The sequence below is a fragment of the Chelonoidis abingdonii genome, chromosome 18, assembly GCF_003597395.2.
Source record: "Chelonoidis abingdonii isolate Lonesome George chromosome 18, CheloAbing_2.0, whole genome shotgun sequence".
In the NCBI taxonomy this organism is placed as follows: Eukaryota; Metazoa; Chordata; order Testudines; family Testudinidae; genus Chelonoidis; species Chelonoidis abingdonii.
Genome location: NC_133786.1, coordinates 13,338,630 through 13,362,283, shown reverse-complemented (window position 1 = coordinate 13,362,283; position 23,654 = coordinate 13,338,630). Strand labels below are relative to the sequence as shown.

General features: G+C 53.1%; 1 protein-coding gene across 3 annotated transcripts in view; it reads right to left on the bottom strand.

Annotated features, from left to right (window-relative positions):
* Positions 1-23,654, bottom strand: part of NECTIN1 (nectin cell adhesion molecule 1) — a 152,718-nt gene that overhangs the window by 79,177 nt on the left and 49,887 nt on the right. For all 3 annotated transcript variants that reach the window (XR_004373717.2, XM_032780425.2, XM_032780417.2), the window contains exons 2-4: positions 8,076-8,426; positions 7,154-7,456; positions 6,560-6,677 (exon numbers count right to left, since the gene is read on the bottom strand). Coding sequence is in view for 2 of the 3 variants with exons in the window: in XM_032780425.2 (XP_032636316.1) it covers positions 6,560-6,677; positions 7,154-7,456; positions 8,076-8,426 (772 nt within the window). In the remaining variant the exon portion in view is untranslated. The remainder of the gene's footprint in view (positions 1-6,559; positions 6,678-7,153; positions 7,457-8,075; positions 8,427-23,654) is intronic.

The following is a 23,654-nucleotide window of genomic DNA, read 5'->3' as shown; positions in this document are numbered from 1 at the left end:
TCCATGGTGTCAGCTGATTCCTGCAGAGCTTGGCAGGACAGTCCTGTCCATCTCCTCCAGCCCCACAATGTGGAGCGCTGCACAACCAACCAGGCCCATAATGCAGGGTTCCCACCTTCTACTTAAGCATCTCTCTGGATCACTGCTGGAGGGAGGTTGCTGATTGGTGCAATGGTCAGCCCTAGTGTAACACAGAATCCGCCATGAATATGGGCAAAGAGATGGATGGGGCATTAGGAAGAATCTGTATAAAAGGGCTGGGTATTGGTGTCAGGGGGCCACTCTCACTCATCCCCTCATGGCCTCAGGCCAGCCCTGAGCCCCCTGGCTCAGTGAGCTCCTGTAATGGGCTTCTTCAATCACTCACACCCCCATTAGCTCATTCACAGGCCTTCTCAAATTCTGGTTTATTCAATTAGCAGCATCCAAAATAAAGTTCTCAAATCTATTTAGCCTCTTATCAGCTCACTCTCAGGCCTTGCCTGCCTGCCTGTACCTTGCTCCCCAAGACCCAGCTTTCGCTGCTGGGGCTTATCACTCCCAGCAGTCTCCATACTCCTGCTAGGGCTTTCTGAGAATCCCCTTTCTGCTGCGTCCTGCTGCTCTTTATAGGGGAATCAGCTGATCCCTGATCAGGTGTGCCTGCTTAGTCACTCTTCCCGCCCCCCTCCATTCCCAGTCTTTCGAGCCTAGCATCCTGAAGTACTATCCGGGGGTTCTGCTATAGCAGCTCAAAGAGAGGCTTGTGCCCTGGCTCCCAAAGTCGCAGCCCTAAGGCAGACTCTCTGGCAGGATGTTATTAGTTCTGTGCCTCAGTTTCCCACATCTGTTAAAACCAGGGCTGGGCTAATTCAATGTGGCCTAATTCCAAACCTATCTGTGGGGCTGAGACCCAATGAGACTGGGTTTGCAATACAGGAGCAAAGATCTCAATGAAAAAATAAACACTTCTGCCAGCACAGCTGGTGAGTGAGAGGCTGGCAAACCAGGGGCCAGTGCATGCCAAGGTCCCTTGTCTCAATGGAATACTAACAAACATGTGACTGGGATCGGTCTGGCCCCTTTGTGTGTTAGTCTTGTTAACAGGGGTATTAGAGTTATAAGAATATGATTAGAGTTTAGACTGTATTGAATGCTTGTGAGCTGCTGCATGCGTTAGTCTCCAACTTACACCTTCTGTATCCTATACTGTAAGGTAATATTTGAGTGCTTGTATGGTGAGCCTCTGTGACTGTGTAACTCGCCAGAGAGGACAGAGACATTAACTAGTGTGAAGTGCTGATCTCCAACAGAAAGCATTACATCCTGCCCGACAGGGAAAGTCCATCGACACCAGATGGACTAGTGTGCAACGTTAAAGAGGACACAAGGCACTGGTTGTTCTACCCTCCCCTCCCCATAAAGAGGAGTCATGCAAGTGGATTCTCCCATCAGCTGAGTTTGCAGCTCAGAGCATAAGGCAGGAGGTGAATTAAAAAAACCCTAACAAGAAGATACTGTATCTCTGTGTTGCTTAGACTCTGGGGACAAGGGTTTCTAGGAATAAGCAAGAGATCCCCAGCTGCATAGCCTGGGTTAGCCCGAAAGGGCACGAAGAGCTTGCTTATTATAAAAGCTTCTATTACCTTTTAAAACTCAAGATTGTAATTAATTTGTGTGTGTATGTTCACCTGCTTTAACCTTGTATATAACTCCCTTTTCCTATTTTATAAATCTGTAAATATTTTATTATAGGATTGGCTACAAGTGTTGTCTGTGGTGTGGGATCCAAGGTGCAACTGACTTGGGGGTAAGTGATGGTCCTTTGGGACCAGGAGTAACCTGAATATTACTCCTGGTGTAAGGGACCAGCTATCACAAATGTAGGCTCACCTGGGTGGCAAGATAGATCAGAGTACCCCAGGGGACTGTCTGTGACTCTCTGTAAAGGCTGTTACAGTGCCTGGGGAATTGACACTTGATACTTGGTTGGTGAAATCTAAATATTCCCAGCCAGTTTGGGGTTTGTATGCTGGTTTTGAACAGTCTGCTCTGAGCCTGGTACTCATGCTCTAGAGTCGCTGCATGCAGCATTACAGGGAGGGAGGCTTTTCTATCCCTAATACAAGGAACGGGCTGCCCTAGAGCTGACGGTACTTCCACTCCAATTTAATCTAGTTGGATAGGAAGAAAAGGGTGGCAATTACAGGGGGATACAGATGGAGAACGTAATTCAGATTTGCAAAGTGTCCCAGAAATGGTCAGACAGATTCCCCGAGACCTGGCCTCCATGTGGCCAGCTCTCTCTGGTAGAACAGGGATAAATATGTCTCAGAGGGCTCAGTGCTCATGCACTGCCTGGGAGGTGACATACGGTCGGTGTTCTGTTAGGGTGAGGGTCCCACCGACGGTTCTGGGAGGGTAAGAGCCAGTAAGCAGTGCTAGCCCGATGGAGGACAGCCTTGCTATGAAAGGAAAGGTTTGGCTTCTTGAACCTGGTGGGGCTGAGGCTAAGCACCTCCTGGTCTCCAGGCAAGGGGCCCGCTGAGTTGAAGGACCCCCCTGCAGGGTCAAAGGCAGGAATGGGAAGCCTGTGCTGATTACTGTAACGAGCAAGTGAGGGAATCAGCAGCTGCTCTCCGCCGCACAAAAGCGAGGGAAGGGGCAAGGGTGATTTGCCATTCCAGGCAGCTCTGCAGTGTCACCACCAGTAATTTGCTGCCTCTCCTTCAGGAATAGAAGCAGGCAAATGCGACTCGCAGGTTAACGAAAGGCCTGGGAAGAGATTTCTCAGTCTGTCCGGCTGGGCTCTGACGTGGGAGCAGGGAATCAGTTCTATGTTAATCAGCAGCACGGGGGGACACGTCAGAGTGAATTTCTTTCCAGCGCTGCTGCTCCGCTTGCAATGTGGCCCTGTCCCCATCACTCAACATCCCCATCCCTCCTGCCGTGCACACGCAACTCCCAGGGCCGGCTGCTGGGGAACAGCAGAGTTAGCTAGCGAGCTCCAAACCCAGCCTTTGGCCTGTGACTCTCCCAGGGGAACAGGCTCATAGGCAGCCCTGAGCTGACGGGGAAGCAGAGTCTGTGGCAAGGAGAAAGAGAAAGAGATAGCAAACAGCTGCTTTTGCCCCTCTCTTCCCCTTTTATCTCTCTGTTCTCATTTCTATGCCCCTCTCTCAATCTTTACTACTTCTCTGTTCTTTCCCTTCCTTTCCTCCCCCTGTAGCACTGCCTCTCAGTTTACCAAACCTATACGCAAACCTCACTGACAGTACGTCCTCTGGGAAGAGAGTGCTGAGGACAGGATCAAAGGGGTATTTATCGCAGTAGCCTGCTCTATCTCTCCCTTCTCCTCTCCCCGGCTCCTTCTGCAGCCAATGAGCCTGTGCCCCCAGTGGCTGAGTCATGAGCCAGGGTCACCTCGTGACCAGGGGCCATAGATACACACACACGGACGATAGGAGAATCCTTATTTTTTCTAGATTTTAAAACTGAAACGAAATGTATGGCCACAGAGGGCTAACTCCAGGCCTGGCATCGGGGGATACAATTCTCCAGGGCGCTGCCTCCTTCTAGGAGTTAGGAGCGCTTATACCAGTTGCCAGCCAATATGCCACCTGAATGATCCTGCTGAGGAAAACGCAGCAGGCAGAGTATGTGGAACCCTGCCTCCCATAACTGCCCCTCCCACCTGTCTGGGCTAGGAAATCTCACCGGGCTGAGAAAAAATGGCCTCGTCTTACTCACACCATGGCTGTCTGCCTCTCTCTAGTGTTACAGCAGCAGCTGGAGGCCCCATGCTGAGATCAGGGCCCCACTGCGCAAGGTGCTGTATGCATGCATAGTAAAGGATAGCCCACTGCTGAAGAGCTTATAATTTAAGCAGACCAAGGGAGTACTATTGTCTCCATCTTACACAGGAGGAACTGAGGCATGGGGAGATCACGTGACTTGCCTAAAGTGACAGACAAAGCCTGGGACAGAGGCAGGAACTGATCCCTGATCTCCTATGCTCTTGACCAGTCCTTGTCCCACAGGGCCACCTTTGACACCAGGAAGCTGGCCTTACTGCCCAAAGGATGTGAGCCAGGGGAGCCAACGGCACTCTTCAGGGGATGCTGAAGCCTCCTGTATCATGTGTGAAACCCTCTCTCTGCACTGCTCTGGGTGATGGTGCAGGAGGTGCCAAGAGGCACATGGAGTTTACAGGGGACGAATTGGCAGCAATGACAGACGAATCCTCTTCAGGCTTGTAAGCCAAACAGCCTGATGCGGGAAGCGACATGAGAGAGAATAATTCTGGCTCCCTGAAAAGACATTTTGAGAGCTGCTTTCCCGATGACAAGCACCAGCCGAAGAGAAAAGAATCCGTTTGATCGGTTTTTAAGCTCCATGAATGCAAAAAGAAATAACCACTCCAGGTTCCGTCAATGTTCATCTAAGCCCCCAACGGCTCCAGCTCACTCCTCCTTCCCTTTAGAGCATTCAGTCCAAAGCTGACAACTTGGAGGAGGCTGAATTGCTTCCATTTAATGACTGAAATGTGGGGAGGGGTGTGCCAAAGGGAGGTTGGATAGAATGGGGTTCATTGCAGGGAGAGATTTTCAAAGGTGCATAAAGTCAACAGAACTCTTTAATCCCTACAGGCACACATGACAATCCCCTGCACCAGTGCCGAACTCCTGGGTTCTTTTGCCAGCTCTGCTACTGACTCGCTGAGTGAGCGTGGGCAAGTCACTATGCCACTCCGTGCCTCAGTTTCCCCACTTGCAGCACAAGGAGAATAACACTCACCCTCTTTATAGGAGGGTTGGGAGGATTATTGGATGTCTGTCCAGCTTCACCGAGATGTGACGGTCTGTATAAGGGCCACTGCCGTACACGCACACTCAGAGGTTATGGAGTAACAGCTGGGTTACTCTGTCAGGTCCAGTGATGGAGCTAGAGCCTCCAAGATTGAGGGGAAGCCATGGAGTTATGGATGCCCCACCACCTGCTTGACCTCCACGCAACAAAGGGCATCTCTCCTCCTGGGGCCCTGGAGAGCATATCTGTGTGCGTCTGGACATGTCACAGCTACGCTCCATCTCCGAGGCAGGGCTGCACTGGAAAGGGGCTGGCAGATGGAGTCTTCATGCCCCAGTGGAGCCCGCAGCTGGCACCAGGCACCCGGGTTTGCTGGGGGAGCGTGCTCACCTGCAGCCCTTCACTACCGGGTGCAGCTTGCACGGCTCATTGCTGGGGTCAATCTCCAAGCCACCATGAACACAGCACGGGCAGGACAGCAGCATTTTCTGCTCTTCCCCTGTGCATCAAGGGATCCTCCTGCTGCCTCAGCTCAATGGCCCTTGCAGCCCAGCTCTCCCCGCTCTCAGGTCCTTGTCAGATTGACCTGCAATGCTGCCTAATTAATGCAAACCAGGGCTGAGAGGGGTGGGATGGAGCTGCTAGCTCCTTGACTGTTGCCTGTTCCCCTCCATCGGAGACGGCAGGGCCCACTGGGTCTGAATTCTCTTCCCCGTGGCAAGTGCTGAGCCTGGAGGAGGCCATGGGCAGGAGAATAACCTGAGAGAGCAGGGAGGGCACATAATCCTGGGGGAAGGGGATCATGGTCCCCTAAGAAGGAGACCGTGACCTTTTCAGCTGCCCACCATGCCCCATCCCCCACAGAGCCTGTTAGCAGAGCTGTGAGCAGACCTGGAAGCCTTTGCCCATGCCAGGCAGATGTGCTGGGGCTCAGACCAAACCCCAGCCCCATCCATGTCATCTCAGCTGACAGACCACGTGAGTCCATCCGCCCGGAAAGGCACTGCTGTCCCGAGTCGCCTGGAATGCTCCAGTGCCTTCCCCGCCAGCGCGGTCTGCAGCCGCGTCCCCACAGGCTGTCCTGTAGGCACGGCTGGCAGAGGAAGCAGGTTGCTCTGCGTCTGACAGGCCAGGCTCCATGGGGGGTTGGGGGGAGCTGAAAAGGTCAGGGTCCTGGACAGAAGCGACGCCAGACCCCCTGAAATGCAGCAAGACCCCCCCACCCCAGAAAGCTGGTTTTAGTCCCGATGGATAGACCCTTCTATATGTGCACCAGAGTTGTACGTAGAGGCAATCCATAGAGAGGCAGGATTTATAGACATGCTCCCCAGCTGGTGTATGGTTTACACCAGTGGAGGAGCTGCCCCATACAGGAGCAGGCCTGAGTCCCTGTAGAAAGCTAGTTTCAATCCCGGCAGAGTCAGGATTTTTATACACAGCCCATTTAGCCCCCACAGAAGTAGAGATTTCTCTCTGCTGCCTGAGCAACCCGTGGGAAGGTGGTTTCGGTCTCTAGTGACCCTCAGGCCCCATTTCTCCTCTCAAGAGCAGAGGTTTTACCCCAGTGCAACCCCACTGATGGCAATGGAGTTACTCCAGATTCACAGCAGCATCAGTGAGAGCAGAGCCAGGCCCTGTGTCTCTGCAACCAGGTCTTACGGAGTCCACGTGCCAGTTGGTAAGAGTCTTCTAGCTCTCCAAGGAGGGTTCCCTGGCTCTCGTGGGAAGTGGTGTGTGCTGCTACAGGGCCGGATGCCTTGGGGGTACTTACAGCCTCCATTGGTAGGTGGTAGCGGGGGGGTTGGCATCGGATTTGCACGTCAGTTTCACATCCTTCCGGTTCAAAAACCAGTTGCCGTCAAAGCCCTCGATGGTGACTTCTGGCTCATCTATCAGGGGAGCGAGGGAAGGCAAGAAACAGGGCCGGGGTGGGGGGTGGGGGGAGAAGAGAGAGAGATGGAGAAAGGAGCAGGGAAGGAAATGGAAGAGGAAGGGAAAAAGAGGGTACAGGAGACAGATGGGGGTGAAAACAAAGAAAAGAAGGATGGAGGAACAGTGGGAATGGAGAAGGATGAAAGATGGGGACAGAGAACATTAGAGAGGAGTAAAGAAGGCAGAGAGGAAGACAGGAAGAAGGGCGAGGTGGAAAGGGAGAAAAAGAACAGGCAAAAGGAAGGAGTGGGTGAGAGAGGGAGGGAGGGGGAGTGGTTATTCCAAGAGATCACACTGTTCTCTTCTACCCCAAGGAGGGCGCGGCACTGGTCTCCACCCCTGCAGCAAGCTCGTGACCCTCCCTGCCCTGGAGATATTCAGTCAAGACACTGGGCCTTGGCAGCTGGCCTGGCCCTACCGCTCTCTCACTTACACTGCACATTGAGGGTCATGCTGTCGGTGAAACGGTCCAGCTGGTAATTGACCACGCACATGAGCTGCTGCCGGTGGGTCTCCCGGCTCGGCACTAGGCGGTACCGGCTGATCACCGTGATGGTGCCGTTGCTGTTCTTGATCTCCTGGAACTCTGCCTCCCCTTTGAGCTTGGTGTCCCAGGTGACGGTGCTGGGAGGCTTCCCATTGGAGGACATGCAGGTGGCTACCGGGATCTTTTCTGTCTTGCCGGTTCTGGCTATGAGGGGCCGGGTGGTGCCCTCCATCCGGTTGGTGGGCTTGGCTACAAAGAGACAGCAGAGCAGGGAGAGGTTATAAAATCACCACCTAATCCCCATGGCTCCCAACCCCCGGGACACCCAGCAGTACAGCCCCATAGCTGGGCTCTCCTTAGCCTGATCCAGAGCTCAAGTCAATTTTCTGCAGTCTCAGCAGAGCTACTCTGAACCTCAGCCACTGGGGATCCAGCCCTCCAGGCTGCAGGTCACGAAGAAGGGTGGTGATACATTGCATGGACAGTTGAATTCTCTTCTCCCCTGAAAAGCCCAGGTTAGAGAGAGCCTTGTGGGGGAATCCTAGGCCAAGGTCTCTCTACCCACAAACCCAGGCTAAGAGAGCTCCAGGGAGGAACCCTACTAATGCTTTGTATCGCTCTAGTGTCTTTCATCTGGGACGCTCAAGCCACTTTGCAAACTAGTTCAGCCTCCCCATGCTCCTGGCAATGTCAGATTATGGAGAAAGAGCTCTGTGGGTGCACTTTAAACCAAGGGATTCTCCCCACCAGAGCCTCAGGGAGTCCTAGGTGGCTGGTGCCAGGTTCCAGAGGGTGCTCGGTGGGTGACTCTGACCCAGAGCAGTGAAACGGGCTGAGCATCCAGCCCAAGGCAATGGCTATATCTTACCCAGCACGGTGAGGTTCAGCTGGCTTTCCCGGTTGCCAGTTGGGAAGGTGGCATATTCGCAGATGTACACGCCCTCATCCTCCAGCTCCAGCCGGGACAGCTGGATGGTGCCATCCTTAATGGAGGGGTTACGGAAGGTCACGCGCTCCTTGTAGGGGGAGAGGATGGAGACCCCCATGGCGGGGTTGTAGATGGCCACATTCTGCTTGGAGCCATTGGTGGCCTTCTGCCACGTGACCTGCGTGATCTTCACACTGGGAAGCGGGTTGGTGAAGCTACAGTGAAGGACCACATCCGTTCCGATGAACCCCGAGACTGTGTCATTGACCAGGACGGTCTGAGCCCGGAGCCCTGCAACGACAGAGCAGGGAAGATGTGGATGAGACTGAGAAAGTGAGAGAGAGGAATGAAGGGATCCTGGTCTCTGGAATCCCTGCACCATAGCTGCATCTGGTGCAAAGCAGGCAAGGAGCTGACATTCCGTGACCAATCCCTGAATTTCAGCTGCCCCAGGAATTTGTCAGGCAGTCGATACACCGGGCCAATTCCTACAGCATTTGATTGCAGAGCGCACCGCCCTGTGGACGTTGGGGGCTTATGGTCTCTGCTGCCTGCCTTCAAGTTAGTCAAGCCCCCAGAGGTCCGTCCCCAGTGCAGGTCACAGCGTCACATAACAAAACTCTCCGGGCCAAATCCACCCCAATGTAACGCCATGGAGCCTGCTGCAGCCAGGGCTGGCTGGGACCCATGTCAGCCTCTGGGGGAGCCAGCTCCACTACTGTTGTATAACAAACTGCAACCCCACCTACAATAGCCATTTGATAAGGGCTGAGATCCCCCAGCCATGCCGGCCACTGAGGTCTGCTGCTCCCTTCACCCCCGGAGCTGCTCAGTAAGGTCTAGTGCCCAATGGCCAACGTGGTGCCCTGTGACCATCCCCTGACGGCCTGGGGATGGACAAACAAGCTAATGCTTTTACACTTGAGAAATATATCACATGCTACTGAAGTCATTACTGCAAATATACAGCACACATGTGGCTATATAAGCACATCTATGCACACATCCACACACCCCCTGCCATCACACACATGCACAGACACATTGACTGTTCTAGGCACGCAGGGAACCACATCACCAGGCACCCACTGTACATACATGAATTTACATGGGCGCACGCAGCTACATGCTTGGCCAAACTCCGCTCTCAGGACATTGCAGGTGGCTCACTGAAAGCAAGGGGGAGGATTTGTTGGCAGCATTTGATACATCTCAAGGGTGCAAAAGACACTCGCAAACTGACACATATGTGCATATGTGTGTGTGCACAAAGACACACACACACACATGCGCTGAGGCCTAGATTGTGATTTTCAGAGCAAATCTGAAGAACAGGGTTATGAGAACACACAGGCTGCTCCAGCCAGATACTCTATTTTTCACTTCCTGACCTTTCCTTTCCTGTTGTGCATTGTTGCTGTTGGATGGCAAACAGCTGCCTCGTTCCACCCTAGAGGTGGCTGCATTTTAGAGGCAGATGAAGCCATTCCTAGACACAGGCTCTGTAACACAGAGATGAAAAGCACTCAGCAGAAGCGTAGCATATTCTTAATGGTTATTCTTCTGTCCCAGGTGATTCCTCCCTCTACAGAGTGGGAAATAAAGTCTTTCACAAGATCAACATTTAAATTCATCTATGGCTGCTGCCACATCTGTGTGTTTAGAGATAACGCTCCAATAATTATACAGCTGGTATTTATATTACAAATGTATTGGAAGAGCAAAGTGCTGAGAACTGGAAAAGCTGGTTCTGCTCACTCCCTTACGGAGGAGGCTGAAACACATGTGTGCAGAGTGTGAGAGAGGGAGCCCAGGAAAAGAGAGAAAGGGTAGGAGGAAGACAAGAAAGGGTGATGGAGAAGAAGGGAGGGTCAGGAAACAGAGAGGGAGGGATGTAGGGGAAATGGAGACAGAGTATCTTCATGGTCAGCGCACACAGCCATTTAAAGCCATTGCTACTAAGTGCAAGGGCATCAATACTGTTGCTGTCAGAGCCAAGGCTAGAAAGAGTCTGGCCTCTGTGCTCCCGCTCCTCTAATGGCCAGCTAGGCCAAAGTGAGTGCAAAACTGAATTAGCTCCTCACAGACCCCCACCCCAAGTACACACACATGTACATTCACCCACTGTCCTCTAAAACATATTCTCACTCACGTCCTCAGACACACATCTATCCCTCCACAAACAATCCCACATGGACACGTGTCCTCTGTCACACACGTGCATACGCGCATTTCCAATCTCACACATACACGTCCTCACTCAGGCACACACTTCTCCTCTCTCACATGTAGGCACACATATACACATATCCTCAGACAGGAGTGCACACATGTTCCCCCTCTCAAACACACATCCACACACACGTCCTCACTCAAGCACACACTTCTCTCTCACACGCAGACACACACACACATATCCTCAGACAGGGGTGCACACGCGTTCCCCCTCTCAAACACACATCCACACAGATGTCCTCACTCAAGCACACACTTCTCCTCTCTCACACGCAGGCACATACACACAATCGTCAGACAGGGGTGCACACGCGTTCCCCCTCTCAAACACACATCCACTCACACGTCCTCATTCAGGCACGTGCTCACTCCCAGCATTTTGTTTCAAGCCTGCTGCACTTGCTTCCCTCCTACAGTCTGCAGCCCTTGCCGCGGTCCAGCTGAGCCCAGAAGGGATCCTAACAAAACCTGCCCAGCACTGACACTTCACCCGTAGACCACAGCGGGGCAACTATGAAGCCTCAATACCCTTCCTCCTGGCTGAGTACGGGCTCTCTCCTTCAGCCAGGCTTCGTGCCCCTGCCAGTCACTCAGCACCGCCAGGGAATAGGTGCTTGCCTAATGCTCTGCTAATAGTCACTGAAAGGCACTGGGCGGCCGGGGAGCATCAGGCACTGGTGATGTGAGGTGACACTGCACACCCCTTGGCCTTTAGATGCAGCTAATGACCCCACAGAGCAGCACTGCAAATGTCGCTTTAGTTTGGGAGCAGCACAGCAGCCCTTTGGTGTGGGAGGAGACGGAGCCAGCTGATGTCGAGCAGAGAACCCCCAGCAGCAGTGCACCTGCCGATGCAATGCTGGGGCAATGATAGATAGGACCAGCCTGAGTCAGGAAGGGAACGGCAGCAGGACTGAGATGGATGAAGAATGTCTGGGCAATGAAGTTCTCACCACAGCACCCCCTAAGAGGGGGCAGAGATCTGGGACCTGTTACGAACAGCGGCTCCCTTAGCAGCACAAGGAGCACTGGGTGACGGAGCATACAAAGAGGGCAAAGAGCAGCACCGTGCTTCCTAATACCAGGCCAAGATACAAGAGAGGGGGGAAATGCGGTGCATCCAACTCGTCGAGTTGCATGCTATGATCCTGTTGCCCTCCAGGTGAGAAAGCCTCTTGCAGAACTGGCTGCACCTGCAGAGGTGAGCCAGAGCCTTGCCAAGCACCCCAGCTCTGAAGTGTTTACAGCCCCAGAGAGCATGTGGGAGCTTGCCGGCTAGCAGAGACAGTCACGTAGCAAAGATCCTGGGAACAGACACCTGCACGGCTCACTGCTGCCTCCATGTAGGTGTGCTAAGCACTCCCTCTCTCTCCCAAAGCCTGGGGAGGATGGATTCATCAGCCCCAGCCCCACCTTCTTCTGAAGTGCTGCCAGCAGAGGCAGGCAGGCTCAGCCACCAGTGAGAAACCTCCCTCAACAAGCCCTGGTTCTCAAAGTGAGCTGTTGGCTCCAGGGCTTGGGCGATGGTACAGCTGGCTCCGGCTCCACATAAGCTCTGTGACCATACAGGCTTCAGCTGTTCCCCAGGAGCCCAGCTTTACAAAGGCCAATAGAAGAGGAAGAGGCCGTGTTCACTTTCAGTTCAGCGAATGGACAGCAGAAAACCACACTCCTTGCCGAGGCTGGACTCCTTACCATGAGGGCCAGAAAAGCGAGTGATTGGCCAGAGAATCGTGGAAGTCAGAGACAAAAGAACCCTCCGGGGTTCTCTGAGGCACCGCCCTGCCAATGCAGTTACAGGGAGACGAGCGATGTCCCAATGGCAAGGGGATGGGTAGCCTAAAGAAACGGAGTTTCCATCACTGCCAAGGGATGCTTTTCCACAGGCCAGATGCTAAGGTGATCAGCACCTTAGAAGTATCATTGGGATGATGATAATGATGAGGAATAGCATAGACAGACAGACAGGTGGATACCTTCAGGAAGTTTTTCTTTATATTCAGCTTCAATGTTCCCAATGTTAATTCCATTCTGTTACCCCGAGCTCTGTTCCCGGCAATGTCCAAGGAAACTAATTAAGGATCCTTATAAAACTGGTCAGCTTCTTTGAAGAGCTGGAACTGCAGTACACTTCCCGCTTTTACCCCAGGCCGGGGCATTCAGCCTGGCTTGCTATTCTGCCACAGAAAATAGCCTTCTCTCCCCTGCCAGGATCTTCCAAGCCTGGGGTCATGGAGAGGGAGCAGCAGGGTCCCGGGCACATGGCAGTGGAACAGACGCAGGGACATGCAAACAGAGTAGAAGGAGTGCTGGGATAAAGGGAAACAGCACTGGGCAGAGTGCAAGGGCTGGTATCCATGGAAATGGAGCTGGAGTGGCTGGGAATCAGGGTCAGGGAGCATGAGGTCCTAGGATACAGGGATATGGTGTAGCAGGCCGCATAGAACCAGGGGGTACGGCAGAGGGACATGGAACATGATGGCTGCACACATGTCCAGCAAGATGACGGAGACCTGGATAATGTTAAATTTGATCCTGATCTCCAGCATGTGTAAAACAAGAAGCAGCCGTCAGATCCCCCATGACAGGGGGGGCCCTCACCTCCCAGACACGGAGGGCTGGATCCACGGCTGGCGGAAAGCAGTGTGGCCACACCAAAGAAGCCACCCTGAGTGAGGCCAGCTGAGGATCCGGCCAGGCACCGTGCCCGGCTGGAAGTCAGGCTTCTACATGCAGCAGCTTTAAAAAAAAACACATTCCTAACTGTTTGAGGCTGCAGGGGAAAAAAATATAACAAGAAAACAACGAGCACATGGAAATCATGTTTCCTCCCAAGGTGTCTGAAAGCTGGCGGCTCCTTTGGCAGAGGGGAGAAACCTCTGATGACCCCTCCTGGCTTGCAGCGCCCCAGATCCTGTGTGGGGAAACAACCCCACCCCCACCTCCAAGCGACGACACCAAATCCCAGCTAGCATCACTGAGAACAAGGTCAGACAGAGCCAAGGCTTTTTGCAAGTTACCAGCGAACATGAGCGACCTCCCTCAGCTCCCCAACCTAAACCTGCAGCCAGACTGTAGATTGGCTGTCGTGGAGCAGCCAGATGCCCTCGAGGGCGTTTGCTTGCAAGGTGACTGAGACTGGATGGCTTCTCTCCCCTTGGCCCAGTGCACACTCAATAATTCATCAGGGCCAATGCACAAATTATTGATGGGAATCAGAGAGTGCGCGCACTCAGGAGAGAAGATAAAGCACCCAATCAGCCTCTGGAGAGGCCTGGAAGAGCCCAGAGTGTGTGTGATGTGGGAGTCAGAGGGGTGGGCCCATGTCCAGCTCTGCTGCTCCCGTGCCAGATTGCCAAGAGCCCGTTGACCTGTCCCTGCCTCTGCCCGGGACGCAGCCAGCTAGCTAGGCAGAATGCTGAGCAGTATTAGCTCTGTACATCAGAGTGTGCCCAATTGCACCTTCCTGCCTAGTTCTAAGGCCAGAAAGCCCCAGCTGAGGGCTGGAGACATGCCGGTGCCCTGACTTCATTAGCGGAGACCTCGGCCCCACTTCCCCGCCCTGGCTTCCAAAGTGCTTCATGTGGAGCCCTTTCTCCTGGATCCTCATTCCAGATACTCACTGGGCCACGTGAGGCTCCAGCGCTCTGGCAGCTGTGCTCAGCACAGAGCCGGCTGCACCCTGCGGCATGGGCAGGGAGCTAGGAGGGGCGTGGCGGGAGGAGGATGTGTGTAAGTGTCCCCTGGCTCATACTTCCCCTGCGACCTGGACTGGGATACGAAGCCCAGGCATTGGCTGGATCTGGCCTCATGAGGCCCCCAAGTGTTGGGCTAGGATAGAAGAACAGGCTCTAAGAGACCCCCTGAACTATCCCCATCCCTCCTGCTGCACCAACACCTCCACCCTCTAACCAAGGGACTCCTTCCTCCCCGAGCCCTCCCATGAGACATCTCTCTTAGCAGGCACCAGCACTGCTCTCTTGTGCCTGCCAAGCCCTGTATGGTCAACTGGAACCTGGGCTCGTCATTGCTAAAAACAAGAGCATCTCTCACTTGAACGAAATGGATAGCACGGTGCTTTACGGACATGGCTGCCTAATGTCCTGCCCCTCAAAGAGTCTCGCCTCCCACTCAGAGAGCTCTGTAGACCAGTGGTTCTCAAACTTGTTCCACTGCTTGTGCTGGGAAAGACCCTGGAGGGCCGGGCCGATTTGTTTCCCTGCTGCGTCCGCAGGTTCGGCTGATCGCGGCTCCCAGTGGCCGTGATTCACTGCTCCAGCCCAATGGCGGCTGCGGGAAGTGGCGGCCAGTATGTCCCTGGGCCCACGCCGCTTCCAGCAGCTCCCATTGGCCTGGAGCAGTGAACTGCGGCCACTGGGAGCTGCAATCAGCTGGACTTGCAGACGCGGCAGGTAAACAAACTGGCCCAGCCTGCAGGGGCTTTACCTGAATGAACAGCGGAACAAGTTTGGGAACCATGGCTGTAGACGATCCAGCAATTGCTGGAGACAGCAGATTGACATTCTGCTGCACCGTTGTGTACCCAATCGATCGTTCTTTGTTAGTAAGAACCATGTGAACTCCACGCTGCTTTGCACAACTTCACATTGGCCCAACCCGCCATGGATTTCTCCAGCCCGTTCCCAGATATCCTTCCTGCCCCAAAGGCATTGAAACAGCCCTTGGCATCAGCCTGGTGAGACTCCACTATGGTGTGGCAATATGTGTACCTTGCTGACACAAATGCTGTAACAGGTCAGAGATGGAAAAGCCCTTGTGTCTCAGGCTATGTCTACACTACAGCCTATATTTATTTATAATGCATTAATTTTTTACTTTTCTCTAGTACCCAGTCCTGAGAGGCTCTGTACACCCACAGTTCCCATTGACTTCAGCAGGTGTTGTCCTATATATAGACAAAGATCAAGTCACTTCGCACTGAAATGCAGCCACCTCTGGAGCAGAACACAAGAGACATTTAACAGCCCACAGCAACACCGCACATGGTCTAGGGAAGATGGGAAGTAACAAAGAATCTTGAATCCAGCTGAAACCATGTGGGGAATTTTGAGAGGCAGGGTGTAATTACCTGAGCTGGGACATGGCCAAACACTGGGATTAACACCCTTCCTCTTGCAAAAAAAAGTACCCAAAACAAACGCCCAGGAGATTTTAACTGATCACTAGGCATTAGAAACTTCATTCTACATCTCTTCCGAGAGGCACCATGCTTAGTCACTAGCTGGTTGCTGGCTGAGAAAGGAGAGTGCTCCCTAATGAATCACCAATGCACCATTTCCTGCAGCACACCAGCCCTTCGTTGGAGGTGTCTTATTCAAATACTGATCTACCTCAACCCTGCTTAGCATGCGAGCTCAGATACCTGAGGGATTAGACAGTAGTGCTTAGACAGCCATGCAAGAGGCACATCAGTAATAAGACAGAGAGATAGCTAGTGAGATAGTGGGGGCAAGATTGCCACTGAAGGTGACACAGTGACATACAAATGCAAAATGTCCAGACTGGGTTGAAATAACATTAACATCATGGCAGGGACAAGTTGATAAAATTGCAAGCTAAGGCATCCCCTCCCACAGCTATATGACATCAAGGCGCTGGGGATTCAGTGACATGGCTTACAATGCCGCCTCTGGCTTCAGTTCAAATCCCTCTCAGAAAAGAAAGACCAATCTTGGCTTGGGATTGCTAATGGGATACACAGCCCCTTTCACTCGAGGCCACTGGTTCATAGCCAGAGTAAATCAGTAGTGATGACAGAGATGTCACCAGCTGATGGCTGGCCAGTGGCCTGTAGTGAAGTGAATTTTTTTGGTAGTTCTCTGTCTAGTTCCAAGGAGTGTCCCACGTCTGGCCCCTTTGTTCACAGTCTAATGGTAGCGGATAACGGAAAGAGACCCAGGTTGAGGTACAACGGAGAGGAAGCTTGCTCAGGCTGGCCCAGCCTGGTGGCTAAAGTTCAATCTCCGCTCGGATGCCATCAGTCAACACTGAATCCAGAAAGGAAGATCTGCCATGGACCATTTTTGATTTTCCCACTAATTCCCCTCAAGGCTTTATTATAACTTTCCTGGTACTATTATGATGACTGGTCTGATGGTAGCACCTACAGACCGTGCCCGAGATCAGTGCTCTTTTGTGCTGGGCACTGCACAGACACACAGTAAGAGACAGACCCCGTCCCCAAGAGCTTACAGGCTAAATATACAGGATGGAAACAGACAAAGGGAGAGGGGATGTGATTTGCCCAAGACCACACAACAGGTCAGTGGCAGAATTAGAAATACACCCAAAGTCTCCTGAGAACCAGCCCTATCCACTAGGCCACACAGCCTCTCAGGTTTCATATTTCTGTGAATGGCAAATGGCATCCCGCTAGAAAATGAATTGCAGACTAGACTCACTATAGTGAATCTCTGCCCACTCCCATGGCTTTTCCCCTGCTCTGGGTCCACTGACTTCAGAGCAGCCGCTTCGCCCAGTGTGAATGGGAGACGAATGCTACCTCAGGCAGAAGCAGGAAGGCTGGCAGAGCAGGGCTCCAGGTGAAAGTGCTGACACAGCACTGGGACGGGCCTTCCTGCAATAAAGCTACGAAAGCCAAAGCTCAGCAGCAAAGCACAAAGGCTCCTCAGTCCGCGCTCCCGCTCCCAGTGCTGTCCCCGCCCCGTGAGCATGCCAGCTAATCCCTCAGCTAGTTCTGCCAGTTCCCACCCCAGAGCGGGTAGCAGCTCTGCCCCTTGCCTCTGCCTGACCCATGCTGAGCGTCACTGCTCCACCCAACCCCCCTGCCCGGGGCTTCCTGTGCCCGGCATCTCACCAGTTCCCACTCAGCCTCTTCGTCTCACTCCCCTTCTGCACCCCTTCATGCCACACGAACTGCACCCCTCAGCGCTGATGCGCTGCCAGCCTGCCTCTGCCCTCCTCAGACTCCATATCTCACACTTTTACCCAACCCTTCTGTCTCTCCTCGCCCCCCACAGCAGCCCCAGGCTTCCTCTGAAAGGTACCCCTCAGACTGACTGTAACATTTCCCTTCCACTGACCTGTATCCTTCACCCCTCAAACCCTCAACCAGCCCTGCACCCCTCACCCACCTCCCATTCTCCTCTGGCATATTCCCGTCTCTAGCTCCAAACCTTGTCCCCTCAGTTTCCCCAACTCATCTCCAGGGATTATTTCCTCTGAGGCATAATTATTACCAGGGAGCATGGCTAGGTAGCGGGATCCCAGCGGGGCAGAGGAGCCAGAACTCTATTCAAGGAGCTGTCTTTGCTAAGGAAACCGGTCACATGTGGGCAAGGGTCAGGGAAGAGGTAGCACCCGGGTTCAGATGGGGTCATCCCCTGGGCCTACCGATGAGCTGCTCGCAGGCATCGCTCTCTTGACAGCTATCCACTGAACTGCACGCAGGAAGGGATGGTGGAGTCTGGGCAGGTGAGCTGAAGCGAGATGCCCTCCGTTATGATTCCATTGGCCAGGATGATGCAGAGAAGGCAAGGCAGATGAGCGAACACAGGGCCTGGCAAGAGCACCCCCTACTGGGTAGAACGTCACTCTTGACACGCTCCTGCTATCACCTCTGTGGGAACATCCCTCCCGGAGGCTGAGAGCAGGGGCCAGATTCAGAGCAGATATTTGCGTGGGTGCAGGAGAGCACTGGGTGGAAGAGAACAGTACAGCTGAAAGATAAAGGGTGCTGGGAGCGATGGTAGCTTATTTTGCCGGGCATCTCCCTGAATGCATGGGAGCCTGCCTCCTACCCACCTTCTCCAAGGTCACCTCTGGAGGTGGCTTGGGGAGTTCTGTGCAGGAGAGGGTCAGCGAGGCGTTTGGGGGGGATCAATCCGTGAGATCGTCTCGTTTCCGAAACAAAGGAATTCGAGACCTAACAGCTTCAATGAAAACACAAATAAACCCGATGGAAAAAATATCCCCCGAGCTGTCAGACTAGAGTAGGAGCAGGAAGCAGAGAGTGTGGAGTGCCCGGCCTGGGGAGATGACTCACCCAACAGCACAATGGGGACATGACAAAAGCCAAAACTCTGCTGACTCAGCCCTGAGCTCAGCGCCAGCAGGCCGGGTTAATGGCTGCCATCTCCATGTCCCCACCCCTCCTGATCCCAGCAGGGCAGTTAAACCTGGCCTCTCCTAGACACACTGTCACCAAAGGGGCAGCTGGCCAGGCATATGGAATCACAAGGGATTAGAGAGTCACTTGGTGTTATGTTCTGGATGGGAAACCAGACGAGCGTCAAAACAAACCAATCAATGCCAGCCCCAACGGACATCTCATCAACAAGAGCTGATATCTTTGTGCCATTAGATCACTCAGGGCCCCTGCTTTGCTGTGCCTTATAGTAATGTGGTCGGATTGCAAGATAGCAGATTCAAACCTCATGTCGTTCTGATTACAGTCTTGCTTCTGACCTGTCCTACACCAGCTGTGGTCCTGGAATGAATGTACCAACTAATCTCTCACGGATGCACCGTGCCTTTTGAGAGCTGGGATTCTGAACCCTTCAATGATACAAGGCATTGGTTGCTAATCCTTCCCAAGATACCAAGAGCTAAAATTCTGCCAGTTAAAGAAGGGAGAAGAGGGAGAATGCATGATTGCAAGCAGAATGAGGTCGCTTTCAGGTTTGATAGCTCACTACAGACTGAGGCTGGGAACTCTCTGAGGAACCTGTAAGCACCTGCAAACTCCCCTGGTCAGAAAGAAAGAGGGCACATGAATATGGATGGGGGAGTGGGGCAAGTGACTGAGAAAGGGAGATATTCTTCACTGGTGCCTCCCCCTCTCCAAATGTAACTCGCCTTCTCTAGCTGGAAGGATAGTCACTCCAGGAAAGGAGATATGTATCTTTGTATCTCCACAACCCTGGAGCTACCAGGGCTGTTTATAAGATTCCTGCCCATGGAAAAACAGGCAGCAAAGGAGAGCATGTGCCTTTACATGAGTCTATGCACCAGAAAAAAGTCCGCTACTCCCCTGCCTGCTTCCCAGCCTCCTGCTCAGCCTTCATCTAATCTAGACTCAGAGCTTCACAAACTCCTCCTCTTCCTCTAGGCACAGACTGGCCGAGTCTAAGGCACCAAGTGACACTACCTATCCCTCCTACCTTGGCCTCACCTGTAAGAATAATACTTTGTGTTTAGACAGAGCTTTATATCTTCAAAGGGCTTGACACTAATTCCCCCTCCCAACAGCCTGTGAGAATTGTTGTCCCAGTTTCACAGATGGGGAACTCGGAGACATACAGAGGTGAAGTAACTTGCCCATGGCCACCCAGGGAGTCAGTGGGAGAACAACATCTGTGTCCCCCAGCAGCCTCCCTTGCTCTAATCTGAGGCTGAGGTTTGACATGTTGACTGATCCCAAGCTCAGGGCTCAGACACGATACTGGCACTTTGCGTCCAAGGAAGCACTTACAGACATGGATGGACTAAGCCCAACAGTCCCCACTGCTGTGCAGTAGGTGTCATCCCCATGCTACCGATGGGGAGAATGAGGCACTGAGAGGGGATGCGACTTGTGCAAGGTCACATTGGGAAGAGAACCCAGGTCTCCCAGCTCCCAACTCTCAGCACTACACTCCTCTGTGACTAGGGACGAACACAAATGGAGATATAGCTCTGTCAGGGGGTTCTGACAAATGGTTCCTCCAATCCCTGGCCTGATCAGCTGACTCCAAATCAGCTGCTGGTTGGGAGGATGGAGAACTGTGAACAGACCCTCGGGCTCTCATGAGCCTCTCCACCTCACCAGTGTGAGCCGTTGTCTCACTGCTGAGTGGCTCTGGGGAGCTCGGCTAGAAGAATCCCACCGAGATGGACAATCTGGGGGCTCCTGAGGGAAGCTGAGTCCAGAGGGGGATTTCCCAGAAAGCAATGTGGGAATGAAGGGGTCCCCGCGGGAGGTTAAAGATCAAGGTCCCAGTTCAGCTCTCGTCCAAGCAATTGAAATGCCACAGAACTTAACAGCTGAGATCAGAGCCAGATTTGTCCCAAGCTCCGAGCAGGGAGAGGATCCCCTCGTTCCATGCATGCTGCTCGACCCTGCACGGAGGTGCTGCTCTGCTCTTGTGTCTAATCAGCTCCCAACCTCCACCAGGGCCAGGCTGTGGCTGGAATGAGCTCTGGGCTAGGAGGCAGCTGCACAGATGGGGGTTGAAGGGAGCCTGCTGTGCTCCTAAGACTCAGGACTGTAAACAAGCCAGGGGACCACCCACTAAAGGCTTTTTGCAATGGCCCTAATCACAAAGTGAGTCTGGGGGGAGGAGATGAGTGAGGGTCGCAGCCTGGCTGAGGGGCCTGCCAAGCAGGACCATGCAGCCTGCCTTGTCCTGTCTAGTACAGATGCAGCCCTGGGCTGGGTGGGAATGCGGCTTTGCTGTTGGGAGTCATTGATCCACTCAGAACAAGAGTCTCTATGATCCACTAAGCTCAACCCCCATGTCTACTGGACCTAAAGGGCAGGGGTCTGTCTGCTTCATCCCTCTCAGCTGATTGCCTGAAAAGGACCGAAAAGGCAAAGATGTCCCAACCCAGAAAGGCTCCTCCCAGACACAGGCTGCAGGGCGGCGGGGTGTGCGTGTGTGTCTTTCTCTCCAGCAAAGAGAAAGATGATTTGCCCCTGGGGATGGGGGTACATTCCAGGGGTCAGACTGCTCAGCTCCTGTTCTTCTCTATGAGGTGTGGGGAGGGAGGAGGGAGGGATTCTCCATTGGTCTTAACGGGAGCTCCTGGGTGTTGAACATTCTGGTTCTGCTTGGCGCTGGGGTGTCAAGAGGGACCAGAACCAACTCCCCAGATCCAAACAGTCCTCGATGTGGTTGTGGGGGTGGAGAGGGGAGTTTAGATCTGGATGTGGATCCAGAATAATGGAGCTGGGGCCCATGCCACAGCTCGTGTGCTTTTGTAAGAACAGGGCAGGGAGGCAGAGCAAACAAAAGAGGGGGAAGGAGAGAGAGTCTCCTCCTCTCTAGATGCTGAGGAAAAGAAATCAAAACCCCTTTCTCCAGCCTGCTAGGTGCTCCCTGCAAGCCCCACCTCGGGGCCCACGGCCTGATGGGACACTGAAGCACTCAGCTGGCTGTGTGGGAGGGAGACAGCAGAGCAGCTCTGCTGCAACAAGGTGCAATAACGAGGCTTCTGTTCCATGCAGGGATTTAATGCCTGGTCCTCCCAGGAGCCCAGGCCAGGCAGCGAATTGTGCCCACTTGCCCTTCGAGATGCCTGCAGCGGGCACAAGCACTCATATTGAGGTGAGGAAAATTGGCAAATGCAGATAATGTGGGGTTAGGCTAACGGGATTTGCATGCCTAGTGTTTAAGAGGCTGTGAGCAGGCAGAGAGCAGGCCTGGAAAGCTATGGGGGGAGACGGGAACCTCCCTGTGACCCATGGTCCCTTCACCAGACAGGCGTCTTCACACTCTCAGGTAACCTGGAGCCCAGAGGGAGATGGCAGGTGAGACATAGCAAACCAAATGCAAGGGGGATCTAATGCTAAACATCACCCAGACTAGCACTTCGGGCTGGAATTACTGGTTGCACAGTGACTCAACAGGCACATTATTGCCCAGGTAAGGAGCTAGCTCAGGTTTTGCGCAACAACACACAATGCGGGGATGCCTGCCAGACACGCAGTGCACCATGGCATCGGTCCTCCACGAGAATAACCATCCACCATCTACACTGTTATGCAGCCACTGATTCCCAGCATCTGGTGGGAGAGTCCAATGGTGCCTCCCAAGGTTACGTACCAGCAGTGGAGAAATCCAGTACTGAATAGACATGGGGGCTCAGATCCTTGAAGGTATTTTTGCACCTAACTCCCACTGAAAGCAGAAGGAGTCAGGTGCCTAAATACCTTTGAGCATCTGGACCGAGGAGCCCAATTTTCAACCATGGGAGACTCACCATGGCCTCCAGATCCCATCTCAGGACGCTTGTGTGGGTAGATAGGGTCATATATACCCACCTCGTAGCTGAAGCCCTGATCAGACCATGCAGCAACAAGCCCGGGATGTTCCAGGGAGGCAGACCAGAGGCACAAAGTTTGGATCTGGAATCTGACCATCCCCAAAGGCCAGTTGCATTTGGATCCATGAAGCTCAGATCTGGACCCAGACCCAAAGGTCCCCAACACCAGGAAGCTATTGGCAGCTGGTGGCCCAGTCTGAGTCATGATACATAGGCAAAGTAACAAAGGTCAGATCTGCAATTGGCTCCAAACCCCAGCTGCCCAGAAGCAGGTGAGGTCTGGAGGCAGGCCCCTTAGAGAGGCCAGGAGGGTTTTAAAAAATTAACATTTTAGCCAAAAAAAGTTGTCATTCAAACATATGTGACCTTCCCTTCTATTTTCCAACCATTTTGCATTACATAGATGGGCCATAGTCAGGACATTCAGATCTCAACTTCCTTAATGATCAGCCAATGGAATAGAGTCTAATCCATTGTCCCAGTTCAGGGCCCACATTGGAGAAATGGGCCCACAGATACAGGGTCAGATGCTCAGCTAGTGCAAATTGGTGTATCCCTTTGAGTTCAATGGTATGATGCTGATTTACACCAACTCAGGATCTGGCTCCATATTTCCCTTTTGCACAGCAGTGAGCGATGCTGGGAAGGTTTGGGGATGGGATGGGAAAAGTAAACTCCTCGGCCAGGCTCTGAAACTTTGGGCAAACTGCAAAGCTGGGCGAGGAATCCCAGAACACGCTGTCTGGAGGTGATTCCTCCCAGTGTCAAAACACCATGACCTCAGCCGTTCTCCTGGGATCTCTGCATGTTCAGTCCCCACTGAAACTGGGAAAGAGGCTGCCACAAAAATGGAAGGTGTGTTAAAAATATATATTAACCTTTTATATTTAATCTATACAATACACACAGAGAAAACCTTCTGTGTATCTATTGAATCCAACATAACACCTTCTATCTAATCTAATCTATCTGTCCCTGTTAGAATTTTCCATCATTGTATCATGTAACTACAGAACTCCTGGGTTCCATTCTTATCTGTCGTCCTTTCATCCAAACCAGCTGGCCCATCTCCATGCCCTCTCCTTAGATCAAGCCTACCCATTCTGGATGGGTGCTGGGTCAGGTAGAGTAGTAGCCACAGGAGCTAGCCCATGGCATGCCTGTGCAGCTGCAAAGTGGATTAGATTCATAGACTCTAGGACTGGAAGGGAGCTCGAGAGGTCATCGAGTCCAGTCCCCTGCACTCATGGCAGGACCAAATACTGTCTAGACCATCCC